Source organism: Denticeps clupeoides, chromosome 6 (genome assembly GCF_900700375.1).
Source record: "Denticeps clupeoides chromosome 6, fDenClu1.1, whole genome shotgun sequence".
Classification (NCBI taxonomy): domain Eukaryota; kingdom Metazoa; phylum Chordata; class Actinopteri; order Clupeiformes; family Denticipitidae; genus Denticeps; species Denticeps clupeoides.
The window spans coordinates 11589629-11610628 of record NC_041712.1 but is presented as its reverse complement, the minus strand read 5'-3'; the positions used below and the strand labels follow the sequence as shown (position 1 = coordinate 11610628).

The window sequence follows — 21000 nt, the reverse complement described above, 5'->3', positions numbered from 1 at the left end:
ACCATGTGCTGTGTATCACATGTGACAATCACTTCACTTTTTTTTTTTTTTATTTCTTTCCAGCCAATTGTGGTGACCTAGCGGGTAAGTAAGTGGACCCGTAATCAGAAGGTTCGAATCCCAAATGCCACTGAGGTCCCCTTGGGCCCTGTACCATCCCCACACCCAATCTACCATCCTCCCCGGGCGCCTGTCATGGCTGTCCACTGCTCACCAAGGGTGATGGTTAAAAAGCAGAGGACACATTTCGTTGCGTCACCATGTGCTGCAGTGTTTCACAATGACAATCACTTCACTTTCACTTTCTCATAAAACCTGCATAGATTTTACAGCAGGAATGGGGGTTGACTGATGGCCATCTCACACTCATTCCTTCAAATAACTAAGCTGAAACATTACCGGTGATGATCCAGAAACCCTTGCGAATCGCTTTGGCGAGTTAGATTTTGTGAAAAAAAGGGAAACGAATGTGTTTATCTGCTAAACGTCTGCATCACCGTTGGATAACATTATGTGACCAGGACCTGATCTCATACGCTCTTCACGTTACATCTGGAACACCTAGAGCAGAGGCAGGACTGTTCCACGGCAGGTCGCCAAAGGGCCACAGGCAAGCAACATTGACCGGCCATTGTGAAAGCTCGCTCTATGTCCAGGAGGTTTATGAAGGAGCGCTTCGTCGTTCGGGCGCACGATCCGCAACACCTGGAGCGCAGAGTTGTTCTGCTAAAAAAAAAAAAAAAAAAAAGAGATTCCGAAAATGCTGAGCTGCTCTCCCTTTAAAGGACGTCCAGCCAGAGATTCAATTAACACTCAAATAATCCAGGATCAATGGAAAGAGACCTGCAGTTCAGTGTGTGTGTACATATTTGGTTGAAGTCAGGGATGTGTGTGTGAGAGTCTGTTTTAGGAGGGGCCGCTTGGGACTGTCGCCAACTGTTATTGTAGTTTTTACCTCTTCCTTCCCCCTCCACAAACATTCCAGATGTCTGTGACAGTTTAAAATGATCTGCACTCTAATGTAGGAGAAAAACACTCATCAACACGGCCTGAAATGGCCTTTTTGGACAATAAATAGATACAATATAGTAAACATTGTCACAAAATCTATTTCATTTGTCCTATTCAGTGACTGAGGCTGGGACACTATTCATTTTATTCAATGAGTCACATGACCCAGTTAAAAAAATTAATAAGTAATTGTTTTTGTCGTTGTGAAGTGATTGTCATTGTGAAACACTGCAACAAAACGTGTCCTCTGCTTTTTAACCATCACCCTTGGTGAGCAGTGGGGAGCCATGACAGGCACCCGGGGAGCAGTGTGTGGGGCACCTTGGCGGTTTGGTATTCGAACCCACAACCCTTCCATTACAAATCCACTTCCTTACCCACTAGGCCACCACCCCCCCTCAGTGGAGAAGTGAACAATATAAACTCTCAGAAATAAGGGTATTGTTCCGCAAATTCTTGGATTTTTGGCAATGGTGTCTGTTTGTACCTTTAAGGGTAAACATGTACAAGTTTTGAAGGATACTTTCATTGCAGCTATTCACCAGTCAGACTCTCTGAATATAAGTGATGATATAATCTATCTTTCATGTTCAGTTTGGTAGGGGACAAGGTCCCGGCATGAGTATAACAGTGATTACGTTTGTATTACGGGTAAAAAAGAATGAAGGGAACACCGCAGGAAGGGCAGAAAGGATTAGGAGCTTGCGCTCCTTGTCGCCAGATTGGACTGTTTCAAGTTTGGAGAAGATTTGCTTGCAGAGAATACGTATTGATTGTACTTTTAAGTGTTTTCGTGCCTGAAATAATGACACAGCAAAAACTAGATTTTGGTGGGTAATTAGGTCTCTGTCACTAAGACAAACATAACGAGTAAGCAAACCTTTCTTGTTCGTAGCTCTTTGTTTCCGTATATCCTGATGGCGCCCCAGGCACTACATCCATTACAACCCATGAAACCCACAAAAAGGAGAAATAGTCTTAGTGGGCATTTAGAAGTAACTACTAAACACAAAAGCGCAACTTTACACAAAGCGCGATAAATACCTCACAACACTGAATTAATTAGACTCGGGTCTCATTGATCTGCACCATGACCCCTGGAAAATGAAATACAGTGAAATAGGTGTCGGAAATATTGTGAGGCTGTTCTGTTCTATTAACTCTGCATTCTCAATACTGACACCAAAACGGGAGGAAACCAGAAACAGCTCAGAATGGAAGTGAACACGCCCACTTTGACACGATGAACCCCCCACATGAACCCACCGGCTACACTGTAGCTACCAAATAATTTACAATAAATACAATTACAGTACGTCATTGTTGGAACTTCGGCTGTGAATAAATCATTGTGTGTGTGTAGCCTAGTGGGTAACACACGCGCCTATGAATCAGAAGCCCCAGGTTCAAATCCCACTCACTACCATTGTGTCCCTGAGCAAGACACTTAACCCCGAGTTGCTCCAGGGGGACTGTCCCTATAACTACTGATTGTAAGTCACTCTGGATAAGGGCATCTGATAAATGGTCTATGTGTGTGTGTGTGTGTGTCATAATAATCACCCATAATGCCATAAATGCTGTAAATGTACATTTTAAAATGTAAAACATTTTAAATAAGTATTGTAAGGTTCAGCTGAACTACATTCGTGTTTTCCAGGGATGTGTTTAAAAACTCACCGCTCAGATGTTGACCTCCAGCCTTCTCATGTCCTGGCTGATGTCCTGCCGGAGCTGGTGGGTGCGGGTTTTAACGGTCGCCGGGTAACCGCGCCTTTGTTGGGGGGAATAAAGCAGAGCTCGGGGGTCTCGGAATCACCGCAGTGTATTACAGCCCCGGGTTGCCAAGATACGGGCCTCTTGATGAACGGGTTTCATTACAGCCGTGAACGCGCTATTGACATTTATAAAGAGGTGGAATAAAGAGGTAAACGTCGACCGTTAGTTTTTCACATGGGTTATATTTCTATTATTATTTGAAAGCACAAAGTTTATTAGGCAGAGGCATTAAGTACCCATACATGTCATTACATTAATAAAAAAACTGATTTAATACAATGTAATTAAACTAATAACAATAATAAAACAGATCATTGAGAATTGTTGTGGTTTAAACTGATGCCCCTGCAGAAGGTGCAGAGTCAGGCTTTGTTGACCTAGACAATGACCTGTAACTAAACCTGTTTTATTGGTTGTTTTGGACCTTTCCCCAGAACAAAAAGGAAATCACACAGCCAGCAAGGTTAAAAAAAGCAGAGAAATAAAAGACAAACAGAGAAACAATTTAACAGATAAAAAGGCTCTGTACCCTAAATTCAATATGCAAAGTAGGACAAAGCCCCAGACAGCCAGACAGACCAATTTAACGGACAGAGCCATTAATATGCATCATTTGCATCCAGGTCTCCCTATTGGATTAAGAGCAGAGGGGTTTAGTGGGGAGGCGCTGAGATTAGGGATTAGATAAAAAAAAATGGAGCCCATTCATTGGACAAGATTGATCAGTCAAGGCAGTTCCCAGTCCCATGCATCTGCAGGGTCAAGGTCTGTGACCTAAAGCACCCACAGCCCTTCCAATACCCTCTGTGTACAAAGGATGTTTTATAAAGAGTAAATAATAATAATAAAAACAGTTTGACAGTGTAAAAATGATTTTAAACCATGTTTTATTATTCCTAATATTAGATGTAGATACACAAGTCAACAAACAATTTCTGTTCTGACTCAGTCATGAAAATGTTACACTGCACACTGACCTCGTGTGGAGAGGCCTGGTATTACAGACAAGTACCTGAAAATGGACAGCAGTAATAGTTTGTAGTAATAAGTAGCAGTAATAACAGTAGTATTAATAACAGTAGCAATAATAATCATAATAATTAGTTATAGTAGTGGCATTAACAACTCTGAATTAGTTTGGCCACAGAAGAAGGAAGTGACATTCTTTAAAAATAATGCAGTATGAGTTGGGTGGGCCCAAAGCCTGACCAAATGCTTCAAAAATGAGAAAATAGTCCCCACGAGACAGCTTACCATATCTGTCCAACACTCAAAATAGGAAGCTACATTGTTTTCTTTCTTTTTGTCCATCTATATTTATTGTATGCATAATGTCCATGTCTTATCCAAAATTGTATTGCATTAAAAAAAACTATGTTCTTGATGTCTTTTTTTTTTTTTTCCTGGGTGCCCTAAATGAATGTGTACATTCAAAAATATATACTCACTCACTCATGACACACACATACACACACACACTGCTTTCAGTCTTTAACTGTGTGTCCTTCATGAGTAAAAACAGTCTGGCCCTGTTCCTTTACCCCCTCATCTGCAAAAGCTAGATGAACAAACCCAGACTGGGACACCATTATGCGATATCACTCTTCTGTGTAGACAAAATGTAGATGCGTTCGCATGTGGCAGGTGGGTCACATACAAAAGAGACAGAGGAGCACAGACAAGATGGTGAGAAACACACAAAGAGCTCAACAGAAAAGAAAAGAACAGGAAGGAAATGGGGAGCACTGATGATTGGCTGGTCAGTGACTTCATCCAACTGATGAACCTTAACTAGGATTCTGTCTATTGCCACACAGATTCATACCATTTTTTTCCCCATTCGCCAAATCTTTGTTTCACTGGGCCTAACAAAACGGGAAAATGTTCAGGACCCACCGGCAGGGGGCAGCAAATGCCCCCTTAGCAGCCATCCCTCAAACTACCAGAGGTGAATGTGTGGATGAATATAGTCCAAGGCTAGACACACCACGTTAAGTTCCTTGAGCTGTTCACTGTTGCTGTCTGGCAGTGGTGGGAAGGATACCAAACCAACCCGGTTTTTCTGCAGTCTGAGCTCAAGATGATAGAATGTAAATGCTGCAGGGGAACGACTCCGTACAATCAGCGAGGTCAGCAAAGGTAATTGCGAGACACCATGGCCCTTCTTCTTCTGTTTTGTGAAGTGATGTCTGGAGCAATAGATAATCTGGACCATTGCCCAGAGATAATAGAGAATTCTACATAGAGAATAACCTTCATGTAAGGGGACATAAATGTATCATTCGTATTACCAGTTGTTGTTCACTTAAGCAAAGGAGAATCCTGTGACTTGCACTAAACAACCAGGGGCTCGGTCCCATACTCCACTCCCTCCTGAAAAAGGGGTTTCACTGTACAAGGGCTTACAACCCTCCCACCCCACCTAAGAGCATCAAATACAAGAGCAAAAATATATTAATTCACATCAGCCTACAAAAATACTATAACATGCCACACCTGATACAGTAGAAACTAACAGCATGCTCCTCTACAAAAACATTCCTTTTCTCATTCCGCACTGGCCACGCCTCTTCCGGTTTTGGACTGCCACCCAACCTTGGATGCCACTTCCTGTGAATATTGGTTTACGACACCTTGTCCCATAGGTGCTGAATTTACCTACAAATTATAACAGTTTGGGGTTTGCACTTACAACCCCCAAAATACTTTTAAAACCAAAGTATGGGGATGAGGGATGGGAGTCTCATATATATCATCAGACCCTCCCTGCTGCTTAAAAATTAAGTTTATTAGTGCCATCTCTCAGGCAGGCCACTCTTTACACCCAGACCAGCCCCTGCCACCATCTTCAAAAACTTCTGCAGGTTCAGATGGAAAATAAAATACGGGAGAGAGAGAGAGAGAGAGTGAAAAAGAATGAGCAGGAGGGGAAAGCAAAGCATGTGTGTGAGTGAATAGTAAACCAGTCTAAAAGCTAAGAGGAATGTTTAATTAGAAACTCAGGCATCAACTATATATCCAACCAAAATATATCTGAAAAAAGACAATATAACCATTAAGCACACAACTCTCTCACATGTCACATATGTGTGTTGAGAGCTTTAGCATTGATGGCTGTTGCTATTCAAGCAAAATAAGAGCACAAACCACAGCATCACATCTCGCCCTCACAACCAAATCTCTCCTCTGCTTCAAATCAGGGAAAACACCAAAAAAAAAAAAAAAACACTACAGTAAAGAAATAATGAGATTTAAAAAAAATCAAATGATAAAACCATTTTAAATATAAAGGATTTACCCAAAGCTCACTGCAAAACAAAACTGTGTTTATTTCCCTTGTTAAAAACACCTCTTGCTTAAATCTATAGGGGGAAAAATACAAACAGAAAACAAGAGAAACTGTGGCCAACATGGCTCCACTGTTGCTTTTTGTCTATATATATATAACAGTACTATCTATACTTACAATTTCATTAAATATGTTTTAATAAAAAAAAACTGCAACAGCAAAAAAATAAAGATAAATAATAACAGTTATAATTCATAAAAAACACCAAAACCAAAAAGAAATTAACAAAACAAAAATGCTGAATATGGTCCTTCACCATGAGTAAAGGATGGGTGAAAGGAAAGATTAGAATGAGATACTGATGGGATTAGCACCTTTCATGCAGGTGTATTTTAGTAGCTGACAGCAGTAGTGAACCAATACAACCCCTGCAGGGCAAAATAAACACACGTCTGCGCTCTTCTCACTTGCTGTGAGCCCTCCTCGAACCACCCAACAGCATGACTAGATAGAACTGTCCTCTCTGTTTGGCCCTAGAATGCCGCTGCAGCCATTGTGTTTCAAAAGAAAAGGGAAAAAATGAAGAGAAGCTGAGAGAAAGATCATCTGAAAATCACACACTTCAAATACACTATATGACCAGGACTAATAAAGAGAAAAAGAAAAAGAGTGAATGCACTGAACCATCACAAGAGTGTGCATTTCTCCCCCTGGGCTGTTTATTCTAGTTTGTGGCAAGAATTGACACATATTTGCAAATAGTTGGTTTATTCTTCATCCAGTAACGGTAGTAGATCACTGTTGCTGTTAAGGGCGTGGCTTGTTTACTTCTTCTTGCCGAAGAAGCTGAAACGTTTCTCGCGGTCCTTTTCCTTGCCATCTTTGTTGCGCATTGTGACGCCGCCGCCCTCAGCTGAGCTGGGTGAGATCGGAGGCATGGTCATTGCCCGGCTCAGCCCACGGGCAGGGGAGGAGCCTTCAGCAGGCCCGCTTGACGGCATGGAGATGTGGATGGCCCGAATCCACGAGCTCATCTCAGCCTGAGAAACAGAGATGACCACAGGAAATAAGTACAGAGACCATGTTTCTCACCTCTCCTAAAGCCACACCCACTTATCAGGAGCACAAAGTAAAAAATATTATACTACATTTCCAACTGTTGAGTTAGCCGGCCAGTTTTACTCACCTCATCCTTGGATTGGAACAGATACTCCTTCCCATCTCCAAGGCTGGGAAAAGAGCAGTATAAGAATTTAAAAAATCTATAACTAAACACAAACATTTCAACTGCTGAACAATGCGATAATAAGACTAACAGTCAAATAGGAAGGTTAAGTTAACAGCAGTGGTACTAAATCCTGTTTGGTAAAAGTTGGTTGAGGTGATCATCTAAGCAGCTCGTGTTGAAGAACGTATGTTGAAATTCAACTAACAAATAGTATACATGGAGTATACATGCAATTGCGGCCACAGAAATAGAATTGCACTTCTTGTCTCTTTTTTCACGTCCTTCACAATCATTTCCATGCTCCAGCCCTGCACCTACCGAAGCTTAAAAACGTGTTTCCTCTTCTTGTAATCGTGGGCAACCTCACAGACAGCCTCGCTGAGGCTGATGGGAACTTCTCCATGATAGGGTATGCCGTTGCTGGCGCTCTTTTGGTCCTTGTAGAAGCCCAGACTGCCCTTTCGAAGGACACAGTACACATTCTGCCAAGATCTACACACACACATACACACAAAGGTTTTTTTTAGTTTTTTACCACACAAATCAGGTATATTTAATGTTCATAAAATATTTTTTCCCCACTCTCTGTCCCCTCTCACCTGCTGGCAGCCTTCTTGTTGTGTGACTCCATCTCCTGCTTGCGATACAGCAGGCCCTCCGTGGCATCAGTGCCACCCTCTTGTCCTATTTTCATAGGCAATGTGGCTGATGGATCCTGTCGAGATGATGATGGCAGTCCGCTATCTCTGCCTGGCCCGTTCACAGACTCCGACTCCGAACCCTGCCCAGGAAAATGGCCAACAGACATCGTCACACACACACCAAGCCCTCAAAAGGAACTAACACCAAAGTCTAATGCAAGCCTGTAGATAGTTTAAACCAATGAATTGCTTAAATAATTGACCAACATTTGGCTAGGTCTTCAGACACACAGACACACTTCGCTGTTGGTCTCTGAAAGCAGAGCACCAAAACAAAATAAGTGATAATTACCCGGTGCAACTTATTCCGAAGAGTTGCGTTAATTTGGTGAGACTGTCCGGATTGGTGAAAGACAAAGAGACTTAAGCATAAAATGCTCAGAAAAAAAAAAAAAAAATCACAGACAAGAAAACATACACCAACACAGATACACACAATAACCTCCTTGCAGGTGTAAGTGGGTGGCATACCAAAAAAACAGGGAGTGTTATGGAATACATAAGCAAAGATGCAAGACAGCCGTGGTATACTGGGACAGACATGGAATACATGGAGGATAAGACAGACATGAGATAGAAACACACACAGATAACACAGGGACAGATACAGAAACCGGGATACGCATGGAATTTCAGCAGAATTACAAAGCGCCCCCACAGAAGAGATCAATATTGCATTTCAGGTAATGATGGTAGGTCAAAAATTCTGAAGTTGAGATTTCTCACACCCCTAAAAGCCTTTGGACCGATGGACTATTTTACCAATCTACTAAAAACAATAGCTCAAATACAACACACTCACTCACCAACACAACAATGGTCACACTCATCTTTGCTTTAAATACATATGCTGGTGGATATGATCATTTACATTTTCATTACAGAGAACTACAGTAAAACAAATAATGATTAATAAAAGGCGATTTAAAGTAGGGTGTTTGCATACATAAAGTAATATGTATGCAGTATCAGTGTAGCCAGATCAGTTTGACATTTTTGACATATGCAGCAACACTATTTCACCTTTTTTGAATATAAAATTTACAAATAACACATATACAAAGAACCAACCATAAAAGAATCGACAAACACAAGTTTAAACTGAGTTCCTAAACACCAATCAATCACTAATGGACAAAACTGACAAAACATTCCACCATCAAAGACCCATGAATGAAAAAGATCTCTGAAAAGAAGGATGACAAGCAATTTGCTGCAAGGAGGAATAGGATGCTTTTAAATGATCACAAGTGATAATTAACATAAGTTGATCCCAGTCCCGCTTTTCACCTTGTTAAATAGTGAACAATATTTTTTATATAAAGTGCCATTTTTACATTTATTGGGCTGGACAACATCAGGCCACATCCCATTATTCATTTATTTGCAAGCTCTTTGTTTTTCGTCAGGGGTCTTTCTTGACAAAAACACTACTCCCCTACTATCTGCACAGCCAAATATTATACAAACATGCAGTCTTTACTAATCTATTACCAATAACGAACATTGTTCATCTGACAACATGTCAAATTTCACTCTCCTCAAGCATTCATTTTTGTTATTTACACTTTAGACACATCACCACTGAAACCAGCTAACCAGCACTCACCAGCGCTGGCATGGCGGCTGTGATGCGGCGATCCACAGTCAGCTAAAAACCACACAGACTCATTTAAAGCCATTCAAAAAAACAATACAGTGACAAGCAATGGTGTAACAAAAGCTGACCGGGACAGACTGGCATCCTTTGGCAGGCCAGGGAGGGTACTGCAGCCCACAGGTTGCTAAGCACAGGCAGCGATGGGTGCTACACTAATGCTAAACGCTCAGGCTAAGGTACTCACACGCTCCTGTGCCACAGGTTTAGACACAGGCTTAGAAACTGGTTTAGGATCAGGCTTCTTGGGCTCTGATACTGACACTGATAATGACTGGGGGGGGAGCAGAAATGCAACAAGAGTTTGTTAATTGGCGCGTCAGTGTGTGCACATGTGACGTTAGCTTTCAAAGTGTTATACAAAATTACTGATTTTGACAACTAGAAGACGGATATTGTCAGCCATACACATACACACACACAATGCGATTACAACATGAAAATATTTTTATAACCAGGGACCATTTAGTTTGGACACATTACTCATTGACTGAACAGACCAAAGACAACATATAGAAGAACAAGAAATTAAAACATTTCTACCATGAAACACTTCAAGATAGAAAGGTCTCTGATCCCTTCTTGTGTTTGTTGAAAGAAGCATCTTTATGTATCTCACCTGTGATGTGTCCTGATCGCTGTGAACTCCGTTTACAGACACTGACTGGTTCAGTGTAGTTTGGTCCAAACTTGTTCTGTGAAATGACAGCAAGGGAGTAAATAATTTGAAGGAATATACTGAAGGCAATAAAGCTCTGGCAATGTGAGGTATAGTCTGTGGGAGATTACCTGGCAGCAGATTCATTAACCATGCTTTCACGCTCTGACTCCTCCATCAACTCTGCAGGTGGAGGTGTTGGGGGTCGTCGCGCTCTCTCCTCCTCCTCCCTCCTCCTCTGGATCTCCTGTGCCTCCAGCTGAGAGCAGGGAAAGACTGGTGTTAAGCAAAATGTGTATAAACAACAGATAAGTCAATCACAGGAACACAATCTCTTCATGTCGCTTGTGTGTTGCGCCTCACCGTGGTGAGCTTCTCCAGCTGTACGAAGCGCTCCTCCCATCCGGCAGCGAGTTTCTCGAAGGCCTCGTGACGTTTGATGAGGCTTTCCACCTCGTCAACGTTGGCGCCAAGCTCAGCTGCTCGGACCAGCGGCTCCTGGCCCGCAAGCCAGGACTCCGCCACGGACGCATCCCTGCCGAACTGCAGCACCTCCAATACTGAGAGAAACCAGGGGGCAGACGTGCACGGTTACACATGCTCAGGCAGCAAAAGCAACCGCAAAAAGAATAAATATATACACTCTTACCGATCTGTAAGTGGTCCATTTTGTCCTGCCATTTCTGATTGATCTCATCCCTCTTGGCCTGCAGCTGATCCAGTTTTTCTCTGATCTACAAAGGAAAAACAAGAACCTTCCTTAGAAAACAAATTGAGCGTGAAATCAAGGAAAAAACCATAAGGAAATTAAAATACCTCATCTGCAGCATAGTGGTTGTTCTTTATCAAGGTATTGCCCATCTCAGTACAGACATTGAAGCTGTCTGCTCTGGCTTCAATTTCTGACTTGATGTCCTGATGATTGGCAATGACCAAGCCAGCTGAAGACACGTCCCTGCGATGAAAACAGACACGAGTGTTACAGTGAACCTCTGAATAATTTTGTCAGGCTCATGGCAAATCTGTATTTTCCCCTCACCTGGGGCTGTCGTGTGACTGGATTTGCAGGTTGACCCCATCCATCCACAGCATGAGGTCACGGACCATGTTGAAGAAGCGGAACTTCTCCACCGTGTCCAGCAGCAGGAGCCGCCTGGATTGGCCTGCCGCCAGAAGCTCCTCCCAGGCCTCGGTGACGGCCCGCTCGTGTCGATGGATGTCGTCGGCCTTCTCACCGGCATATGCTTTCTGAAGGCGTGCCGCATCGTCCTGCACCTGTGTCACCTGAGATGACAGAGAGAGAAAAGTGCAAATACCTTTTCAGAAGAATATTACTGATTTAGTATAGCTTTGAATAGAATACTGAAACAAATTCCCACATAGAACACTGAACAAATATCATATCCGTCTGAAACCCCTCACCTGTCCACTGAGTGCTTGAATGTCATGCTCATAGGTGTTGTGCTGCCGGTGTAGGTGCTGGACAGTATTCAGGTCACGGCCGAGGTCAGAGCTGAGCGCTTCGCGTTTCTCGCGTACACGACCCAGCGCCTCCCTTGCATCCTGGTGGAACCGGTGAAGTTCGTATGATGCTGCCAGCATCTGTGTGCGGGTGTCGATCAGCTCCAGCAGGTCTGCCCATGCCTCATTCAGCCCGTCCTTCCATTCTGCCACGCTGGCGTTCTCTGGGTGGCCTGACTCGATCAGGTCATCAGCTTGGCCATTCACTGCATCCACACGTTCCTGCCCGATGGTGCTTGTGTCGCGGGCAAATTCTCTAAATTTATCCCTTAACATCTGGAATATTCAGTGGAAAGTAATGTTTTTATAATATATACACACACATATTTGATTTTCACTTGCAAAATATAGACGCTTTGTAGACAACGTACAGTGACGTGTTCATAGTCCTGTCCGAGCTCGTGAGACCCCGCCACCACCTCCCGCTCCGCAATCCACTGTTCCAGGTCATCCACCTCCCTCTTTAGCTGAGTAAGTCTGAGCCGCTCCTGCAGCCGTCCTCTCCTCTCCTCAGCTAGGTCTTTCAGCCCTGCGTATAGCTTATCCACTTGTGCCTGCCTCAGGGTTATCCTCTCACTAAAAGAGAGCGGTGCAGAGGTCATTTTTATTATGGAGTAACTGCATATTATTCATGTAGTAACGACAGAGTAAACACATGCAATGGGTGTCAGTAACAATGAGTTTGTAGTCATCGATTGTCCAACTTCTACTGGGACAATTGTGAGAACCATACATGATGCTGCAGATGGAGGTAGATATTTTGTAGTTGTAGCTCTTACCTCTCTGGGTGCTCACTGGTAACCATTAGACGGCTGCTGTTGGCAAGTTGGTAGACAGTCTGGGCGTAGTCCTCAAGCGCCTGTTCTAGGATCTGGTGCTTCTTCACCATCACCACTGCGCTTTGCTCATCCTGAAGCGGACAAACAGGCACACAAAATTATTCTTATTCATAATGGATAGTTGGAACTTCTTAAACTTTCGAAAACACACCTTGGCTTTTTCTTCTGACATCATGTGTAACTCCTGTTCACCCATCCAGGCTTCAGCCTCTGCTGCATCTGCATAAAACTGCTGTGCACGGTGTGCTTCGGCCAATCGCGTATGCCGCTGGTCCGTCTCAGAGATCAGCTGCGCCCAGAGCTCCCTGAGTTCTGCTAAGCGTCCGTCTAGTGCAGCAGACCTCTCCCCATCAACCTCCCCTTCCTGACTGGGAGCCATGCTCTGCCCATGGGCCTGAATATCATCAATGCGAGGCTGGTGGCCCTGGATCTCCTTCTGCAGAGTCTGATGAGAAAGAGAGGAAAAGGATGTCAAGGATGAAAAAAGCAAACGGAAAGTACAAGGGAACAGGACAGAAGAAGGAATCAAGTCCTTAAAAGGGAAGGTTCTCTTCTGGCAGCTTCTCCTTTACCTGGTTCTTCTTAATGAGAAGCTGCACACAAGGTAGGTCTTTGCCATGGTCTGTAGAAGTAGCCAAAGGCATTCTTTCTTTCACCCACAACTGACAGAGAAACAGAAAATACCAAAAAAAGACTATTTCAGACAATGAATTTCAAGTGATCTCAATTTGCAAAAGAATAATAAAATAAGAATTATATAAACTCTTATATTTCAAATGGCATTGAAATGACAAAAATGGCATTTAACAAGAAATGACTTGTTTAAAGTGATAAATTAGCACATCAGAACAGAAACTCACGATTTCATCCTCCAAGTCTCTGTTAAATTGGTGTGCCTCTTTTGATGCAAGCAGCTGTTGCCGCCTCAGGCGCAGGGGTTCCTGGAGCTGAGAGAAACTCTCTGATACACGTTGCTGCTGCCCATCTACCTCCATAATCCCAGCATCTTCCTGGGACAGGGCCAGTGCCTGTGACTGCAATGACTGGACCTCCTTCTCACGTACGTCCATTTGGTGCTCAAGCAACTGCAATATGCATGAAAACCAGACATTTTAGATAATTAAGAAGTGAGAAAAAGAAGGGCACATCATATTATGATTCCACTTTGTCCAACTCCACTGTGGTCTACTAAATTCACACACCTGGTGCTTCTTCAGTAGTATATTGACACTTGTGAGGTCCTTGCCAAAGTCATCACTCTGGAGCTGGGAGGAGAGGTTCTGGAGCCAGGTGTCGAGGGCAGAGCAGCTCTGGGTGAAGAGCTCAGCCCGGTTGGCATCAAACAAGCACTGGGCCTTGGTACGCGTGGTGTTCTCTAACTCTTCCCACTGTTTCTGCAGACCTTCCCGTGTCTGTTTCACAACTGGCTCCAGTTCCGGTTTCTCACTCACCAGTGCCTGTCCCTCCTGAGAAAGATAAAGTCACATTGAAGGATTGAGTTAGAAGAAACTGGTTTAAATTCACAAAAAATATGGCAAAAGACTTATGATAATATGCATGCTAATTGCATTCACAAATGCTTAAAAAACTCACTCCTCTCAAAAGATCCTACAGTGAGGCATAAGGTACCTTATCAATCTTGTCCAGCCAGTCCTTGTTGGAGCCCAGCTCAGCCATGAAGGCTTGGTGCTTCTGCCACTTGCTATGCAGGTTCCTGGCCTCATCATAAGACATGTCTTGGGCTGTCAACATCTTTTCATTGATCCATAGAGTAAGCTGTCAAGAAAGAGGAGCAGGGCAAAAAAATTAAGACAGAAATTATTATGTAGTTTACTGTACAAATAATGTCATAACATGTAATTGTCTCAATATCAACACAGTGCTAGATCATCTGGGATGTTATGCTGTGTTCTAATCTCCATATCTGCATATAATGTCTTACCTCCTGGCCATCCTGCAGGAAGTGCTGGAGCTCTCTGTTGTCCTTCAGTTTGGATAAGAGCTCACTGGCCGTCTCCTTATTTTTCTGATGCCTAAAAAACAAAGAGCCCGGGTTTAAACCCTGCAGTACTAATAGGACCATATGTCAACAATGTAAGAACAATTTACCAATATTTCTACTAAGTTAATCAATTATGACAATTAGTCTAATGTTTTTTTAACCCAACCCTGGGTAAACTGCACCCAGTGTCCTGGGGTGGGCTCCAGTAGCCATGACACAGAGTTATAGGACTAAGTGATTATGGCAAGTGATGGAGTCAGAGAGTGTTGCTATTGTTTTTCTAATTTACTTAAGACTGGGGAGCAATTTCCACTTTTTCAATAAATCATTGGCTCCTCACCTCTCCTGAATGGAGTCAGCCTTCTCCAGGATCTTGTCAGCATTGGCATTTCCATCTGAAACAAGGCGTCGCCCTGCTTCCACCACACCACTGATCTTCTCCTCACTGGCCTCCATGGTAGTCATGAAGTCCTCATGTTTTTTGATGGCCTCCACTGCTCCCTGCAGACTGGATGGCATTTCAGTATGGGAGAGTACATACTCCTACAGAGAGAACACAACAAATAGCTGTTCAGAAAAGAATAAATGCATAAAGGTAATGAATAAAGTGAGTAATGATAAAATATAGAGAGAAAGGTACAGTAAAAATATTTTTGAGAAAATAAAGGATCAAATAAAATATCCCAGACAAACATAGAACTATTTCTGTGCTTTTATCTATGGCTCTCTTCCAGCCCCTTACCTGGCTGTTGAGGAAGCCCTCAGCCTGCTTGGCATCTCTGAGGAACGTCTGGAAGTCAAATGCCTGGGCCAGCAGGCTGTGGCGGTTCTCCCACATACGACGCAGTTCATGCCAGCCTGTGTCCAATGCCTGAAGCCTCTGGGCAAGGAACATGTGTTGGGCATCGGTCTGGCCCTGGGTGACCTCTGCACCAGTGGCCCTCATCTTCTCGTAATCCTCGCGGTAGTTGTCCACCTCGTTCTTGATACCTTCATGCTGGGTAAGCAGCCGCTCTGCCTCCGCCAGTGATGTTGGGATATCCTCTGATGCAACTGCTGTCTGTGTGCGTGACAACCAGGACTGGAAATCGTCAAGGTCTCGCAGGAAGCCCTGCAGTTTTGATGCCTCTCCCAAAGACTCCTCACGCTTCTTCATGGTAGCATAGAGCTCCTCCCAGACCTCCTGGATCTCCCCAAGGCGAGCCTGGATCTCTTGTGCCTGGTCAGGGTGCTCCTCTGCCAGCTTCTTAGCCTCTTTCTTCAGGTCATCCAGCTTACCCTGTAAAAAGTTCAAGGCGTTAGCAGTGACACATTTCTGTCACAGTTAACAGAAACCAGACAATGGAAAATATAAAGTCGGCACATTCTAATGTTTAAGTGGCATGTGGCCAGTACAAAAACCATAAACTCACTTTAAACTCTTCAGTTCTATGCCCTGTTTATTTACTAGCTTTGTCAAATATGAATTTTCATCCTGGCATTTCCATCCACTGTTTATCCTTTTTTGTGCATTTTTGTAAATTATCCATTGCATCCAAGTCTAAGTGCATGCCTAGTACCTGTATGGCCTCCAGGTCTCTCTCCATGCCAGTCAGTTTCCGTTGTAGTGCCATCACCCCAGCCAAGTCATTGCCCAGGCCCTGTGTGGACTCTATCACTTTCGTCTTCTCCTTCATCCATGTCTGGATCTCATTGCATTCCAGGTGGTAGTTCTGGATGTTGAGGGCCGACTCCAGGGCCTGCTTCTTCTGGCCAGCCAGTTGCTGGAACTCCACCCACCTGAAAAGATGTGGGTGGTATCAGAGCAGTAGTAGCAGTATTGTGGGGGCAGAGTGCATAGTTTTTCTAAGAGTATATGACATATTATTTGGTGAGTATGTGGGTACACAGACCTGTTATTAAGCTGATTCTGCGTCTCATTGATCTGCTCTTTGTTGCGGTTGTCCGAAGATAGAAGCTGCTCAGCCACCTGGTTGACGTCTGAGACGCGAGTGGCCAAATTGTTCATCTCAGGCTCTAGAGTCTCAAACCTGGAGAAAACAAGAACTTGAAACACCAACCAAGTGGCAAAGGACCAGGACTTTTTTTCTTTCCTCGGCATGAACTTGTCACACCATCCATCCTTCCCTCACCTCTGCTGCACCACCTCCAGGTCCTCCAGTTTGGTGGGGATCTCCATACCATGGAGCCACTGCTCCTTCTCCTCCACCCACAGCTGGCAGGCCCCGGCCTCACTGTACATGCGGTACAGGGCCAGAGCTCCTTCTAGCGCCTGTCTGCGTGTCGAAGACAAAGACTCCAGCTCTTCATAACGCTGCTCTATCGCAGGCAGACGACCCTCCACCTGAGACAGAGGTCATGTGTTAGCATTTTTTTTCTTCTTGGCTCCACGACGGAAGGTGGTCGGACATCTTGCTAAACACCTAAAGATGTAGCAGTGTGAAAACCCCTCCCAGTGGAATGCGCAGCTAAACCCTGTCCCGCATGGAACCGAATATGACGCATGCCGCTCTTTGTCATTCAGGATCATTATTAACCATGTGAGGTGCGCTGGGAGAAGGAAATGGTGGATAATACGGGGAGTACGGAGGGTAAACACTTCTTCCATTTCCTCAGTCTGCTACAGGGATCTGCCCAGCTTGTATTATTTCTACCAGAGGGGACTAAATAGAAGGAAACGACAGAGACACTGGTGTACTTCATAGTATTATAACGTGTTTCAGTAAGCATGACTGGAGTATGGTCTCCTGGGGTAATAACAATGACACACAGTGTGTACTACTACTGCCAGTGTGTATGTTACAGCATTAACATACAGCATTGTTTTTATACATATATTTTTGAAGGGACAGAAAATGACAGATGTCAAATGCAAAGTTTATGACTGGGATTTCGACTTATCAATAAAGTCTATCTGAAAAAATTTAAGTTAAAGTCCTAATAGGAACATATACATCTGCATGTGTCAGTGACAAGAGTGTAATTATGCATGAGCCTGACGATGTGTGTAAGTGTGTGTACCTGTGGGGAATGTGTGTAGGCCTCAGGCAGAGTCAGGGCCTGTTCATGAAGGGAGTCGATGAGCGATCGATGACTCTGGATTTCCTCTTCAACTTCCCTCTGCTTACGTGCCAGTGTCTGAGTAGAGAACTCATCATGACCGACCTCTTGACTTGACACCTGTAGCCACACACAGACACACACACAAAACAACACACACCATTTCAGAGCTGTCGGTTATAACAATGTCAGGTATGAACATTTTTCTTTTCAAAATCATATACAGACTATATACATGTATAGACTATAATGCTGGCACAGGATGGCACTTTATTTCTGTCCTTTAATTTTAAGGACAGTGTTGTTTGTTGTTCTGAAAAACTGAACACCATGATTGCTGTAGTTTTACCTGTCTGAGAGTCTCCAGTATCCAGGCCTCCATGTCGTTGGCGTCTGTCTGAAACTGATGTAAGGCAACAGACTCCTTCAGGTGCTGCTCTCGAAGTTTGGATGCCTGGAGGTGAATAAAGAGAAACCGTGCCAGATTTTAAAGCACAGGCTTTACCAACATAGGCCAATTCCTAACCAATCCAGTCCTTTCTCATCCTCCACTTCTTCCGAATCCAACATGATTCCTAATTTCAATTATGAAGGCATCATTTCTTTATCTGCCTTCCTGTCCCTTCCTTCTTTAATAAAATTTTCACCCATTCAGCATATCCCACCATCCTCACCTCCTCCAGGTGAGACCACTGTGATCGGACGTCAGTGATCCTCTCCGTCACTTCTTGCGTTCCAAAATGTCCCTCATTAACAAGCTGCTCGCCAGCGGCGATGCTGTTTCCAAGTGGACCATAGCGGGCTGCCATTTCATCACGGAATGCCTCGTGCTTACTGAGGAGGTGCAGGGCAGACGACAGGTCACGACCACAGTCGGCATTGGCCAGGATCTGCTCTTGCTCCCGAATCCACGCAGACTCCTCCCCCATCTCCCAGAGGAACTGCCAGAGCCGCCGCGAGTCCTCCAGACGGACGCGTCGTGATGAAGCCAGGCGTCCCAGTTCCTCGTATGCATGGCCAAGCAACGATACCTTCTCATTTACCAGAGCCGGCTCACATGGTTTATATGCTACAGAGGAAGGAGACATTGATAAATGGTTTGGAGAAAAAAAAAAAAGTGAAAGTGTTCATAAATTATTTTCTGTTATTTATGTTTACTCACTTTATTTGGGTAAAAATAATGCTTTAACAGCAGATGGCGATATCTTGCATGCAATTATTATTAACAACTTCTACCTTAAAATTCTTTCACATAAAAAGCAAAGCTTAATTCTGGGCCAACACTTCACAAAGTTAGATATTATGTTAAATGTAAAGTTGTGTGTTATGGCACTTGAAGTGTGAGAGTGTGTGTGAGCGAGCAAACTCACGCTGATCCTCAGAGGTGAAGCGCTGAGCAGAAGCTTGTACGGCCCTCACTCTTTCTGCCTGGGCTGAGATGTCAGCCTCCACCAGAGTGTGTGTCTGCAACAGGTCCTCCACGTCATGCAGGTGTTTCCCACTGTCCTGAGACTGCAGTCGGCCCTGCAGGGGGACAGGCATACTTATTCTCCGAACAACAGTTTCCTTCTACCACTCAGGGTCGCATCCTAGGAACACTTGCAGGGCAGGGCACACACACACAAACACATTTTTCAATCACAGAACAGAGTGAACAAAATGGGATGAAACTACTGACCTCTCAACTCGGTAACAACGCAACAGTCAACACTACTTCAATGGCAGAAGAAATCTTAAAATTAAAATACAGACATGAAAACACCTGTTTATAACTGTTACCTTCATGTCTCCCATCCAGTCCATGATGTATCGCATTTCCTGGAGCAGCCTCTGCAGATCTCTGTGGGCCTGAAGCCTCTCCCTGCGGGCAGCCAGCAGCTCCTTCAGATACTCCCAGAGTCTGAGGACGTTGTCCCGTCTAGCCAGAACGCGCCTGACGTCGTGGTAACTCTCTGCCTCCAACTCCCGCGCCACAGCTTCAACGGCTGTCACTCGTCCGCCATACGCCACGATGTCCGTTTCAATGGCCTCGTGCTTACGAGTTGCTGCCTCCACTGCTCCTAGGTCCAGGCCAAAGTTGTCCTGAGAGTAAGAGGGAAAACAGGGTTCAGCAGATCATGGACTTCTGGCAAAGGAGCTTGAACAAACTGTTTACCGTGTAACAGACCTGCTAATTATCACATTCATATATTATTTTGGGCAAAGTGTTATTCAAGTCAGTTCAATCTTCCAGTTCAATCGCAATATAAATGCCTTTAAACTGAAACAGAGATGAACAACGGTGTTGTAAACACAGGTAAATGTGTTCCCTTCACTTCTAACCTCCTGTGAACCTGCCAGCACTGACAATTACATGACTAATGGCGGTAAGACAGTGTTCATTTGGAGACAGGCTTTATGTTTTTGTCACGTCGGTGTCTGGTTTTTGATATTACTCGGCATCAGCACTAGAGGGGACACCATGATGGGCATGAATGAATATTGATGCTGTATATACAGATGGCTGCTGGGTTTTAATCTTTCTATCACACTGCTTAAATGCAAGATACACGATGAGACTTTGCGACAGTGAAAACTGAAGGTCAGTCAATGAACATATAAATCCTCAAAATGACCTTCAGTGTTGTTGTTATTATTATGGAGACTAATAATCTATGTAGGCTATGGAGTGTGTGATGAATGAAAATTTTAAGAATCTAATCCAAATAGAATAAACAGCTTCTACTGATTCAACAGCTTCAAAAAAGGCACCCGAACAGGCACCTGAACAGTGCTCAAACACAGGATTTCTTTCAAGACCAATCACCATTGTCTAATTTAAGATGGCTGAAAAAAATTAAGAAATCAACAAGGATAGCCTTTTTTTGTATATTTGTTAAAATTTTCATAACCAGAAATATTCATTGCATTCACAGTGGCAGCTGGGTGCGTTACCTGGGAGACAAGGCGCTGGTTCTCACTCAGCCATGTCTCTCTCATGGCAGCTTTGCGGTCGAACCTCGCTGCCAGCATCTCAAGCTTCTCCTGGCGAATGAGCTCATTCCTCAGGGCCAGCTCACGCTCATGCTCCGCCTTCTCCAGCCGCTCCCATGCCTGCTCAGCCAATCACAGCACAGAGAAGCAAATCCAAATGAAATCCAAGAATAACAACCGGTCATGCTCTGCAGCTGATGAGATGAACACACTTAGGATGACAGGGATTGCCGTTGGGCCAGACGGGTCATAAAACCACAGAGGAATATGAAGAGCACTCAA

General features: G+C 44.0%; 1 protein-coding gene across 11 annotated transcripts in view; it reads right to left on the bottom strand.

The window, feature by feature from the left end:
• Positions 1-3660: 3660 nt before the first annotated feature.
• Positions 3661-21000, bottom strand: part of LOC114793065 (spectrin beta chain, non-erythrocytic 1-like) — a 61543-nt gene continuing 44203 nt past the window's right edge. For 4 of the 11 annotated variants that reach the window (XM_028984689.1, XM_028984690.1, XM_028984691.1 and 1 more), the window contains 33 exons: positions 20680-20838; positions 19525-19827; positions 19116-19269; positions 18420-18814; positions 18095-18199; positions 17707-17865; positions 16818-17029; positions 16578-16715; positions 16245-16464; positions 15428-15964; positions 15026-15228; positions 14626-14716; positions 14313-14459; positions 13886-14149; positions 13544-13768; positions 13256-13345; positions 12835-13128; positions 12624-12754; positions 12216-12420; positions 11746-12120; positions 11363-11607; positions 11140-11278; positions 10973-11057; positions 10687-10883; positions 10455-10582; positions 10285-10360; positions 9853-9939; positions 9618-9659; positions 8301-8342; positions 7907-8088; positions 7626-7799; positions 7266-7308; positions 3661-7119 (listed from right to left, as the gene is read on the bottom strand). In XM_028984689.1, the coding sequence (XP_028840522.1) occupies positions 6904-7119; positions 7266-7308; positions 7626-7799; positions 7907-8088; positions 8301-8342; positions 9618-9659; positions 9853-9939; positions 10285-10360; positions 10455-10582; positions 10687-10883; positions 10973-11057; positions 11140-11278; positions 11363-11607; positions 11746-12120; positions 12216-12420; positions 12624-12754; positions 12835-13128; positions 13256-13345; positions 13544-13768; positions 13886-14149; positions 14313-14459; positions 14626-14716; positions 15026-15228; positions 15428-15964; positions 16245-16464; positions 16578-16715; positions 16818-17029; positions 17707-17865; positions 18095-18199; positions 18420-18814; positions 19116-19269; positions 19525-19827; positions 20680-20838 (6063 nt within the window). In that variant the 3' untranslated portion in view covers positions 3661-6903. The remainder of the gene's footprint in view (positions 7120-7265; positions 7309-7625; positions 7800-7906; positions 8089-8300; positions 8343-9617; positions 9660-9852; positions 9940-10284; positions 10361-10454; positions 10583-10686; positions 10884-10972; positions 11058-11139; positions 11279-11362; positions 11608-11745; positions 12121-12215; positions 12421-12623; positions 12755-12834; positions 13129-13255; positions 13346-13543; positions 13769-13885; positions 14150-14312; positions 14460-14625; positions 14717-15025; positions 15229-15427; positions 15965-16244; positions 16465-16577; positions 16716-16817; positions 17030-17706; positions 17866-18094; positions 18200-18419; positions 18815-19115; positions 19270-19524; positions 19828-20679; positions 20839-21000) is intronic. The other 7 variants (XM_028984693.1, XM_028984692.1, XM_028984696.1 and 4 more) reach the window with 7 other exon arrangements.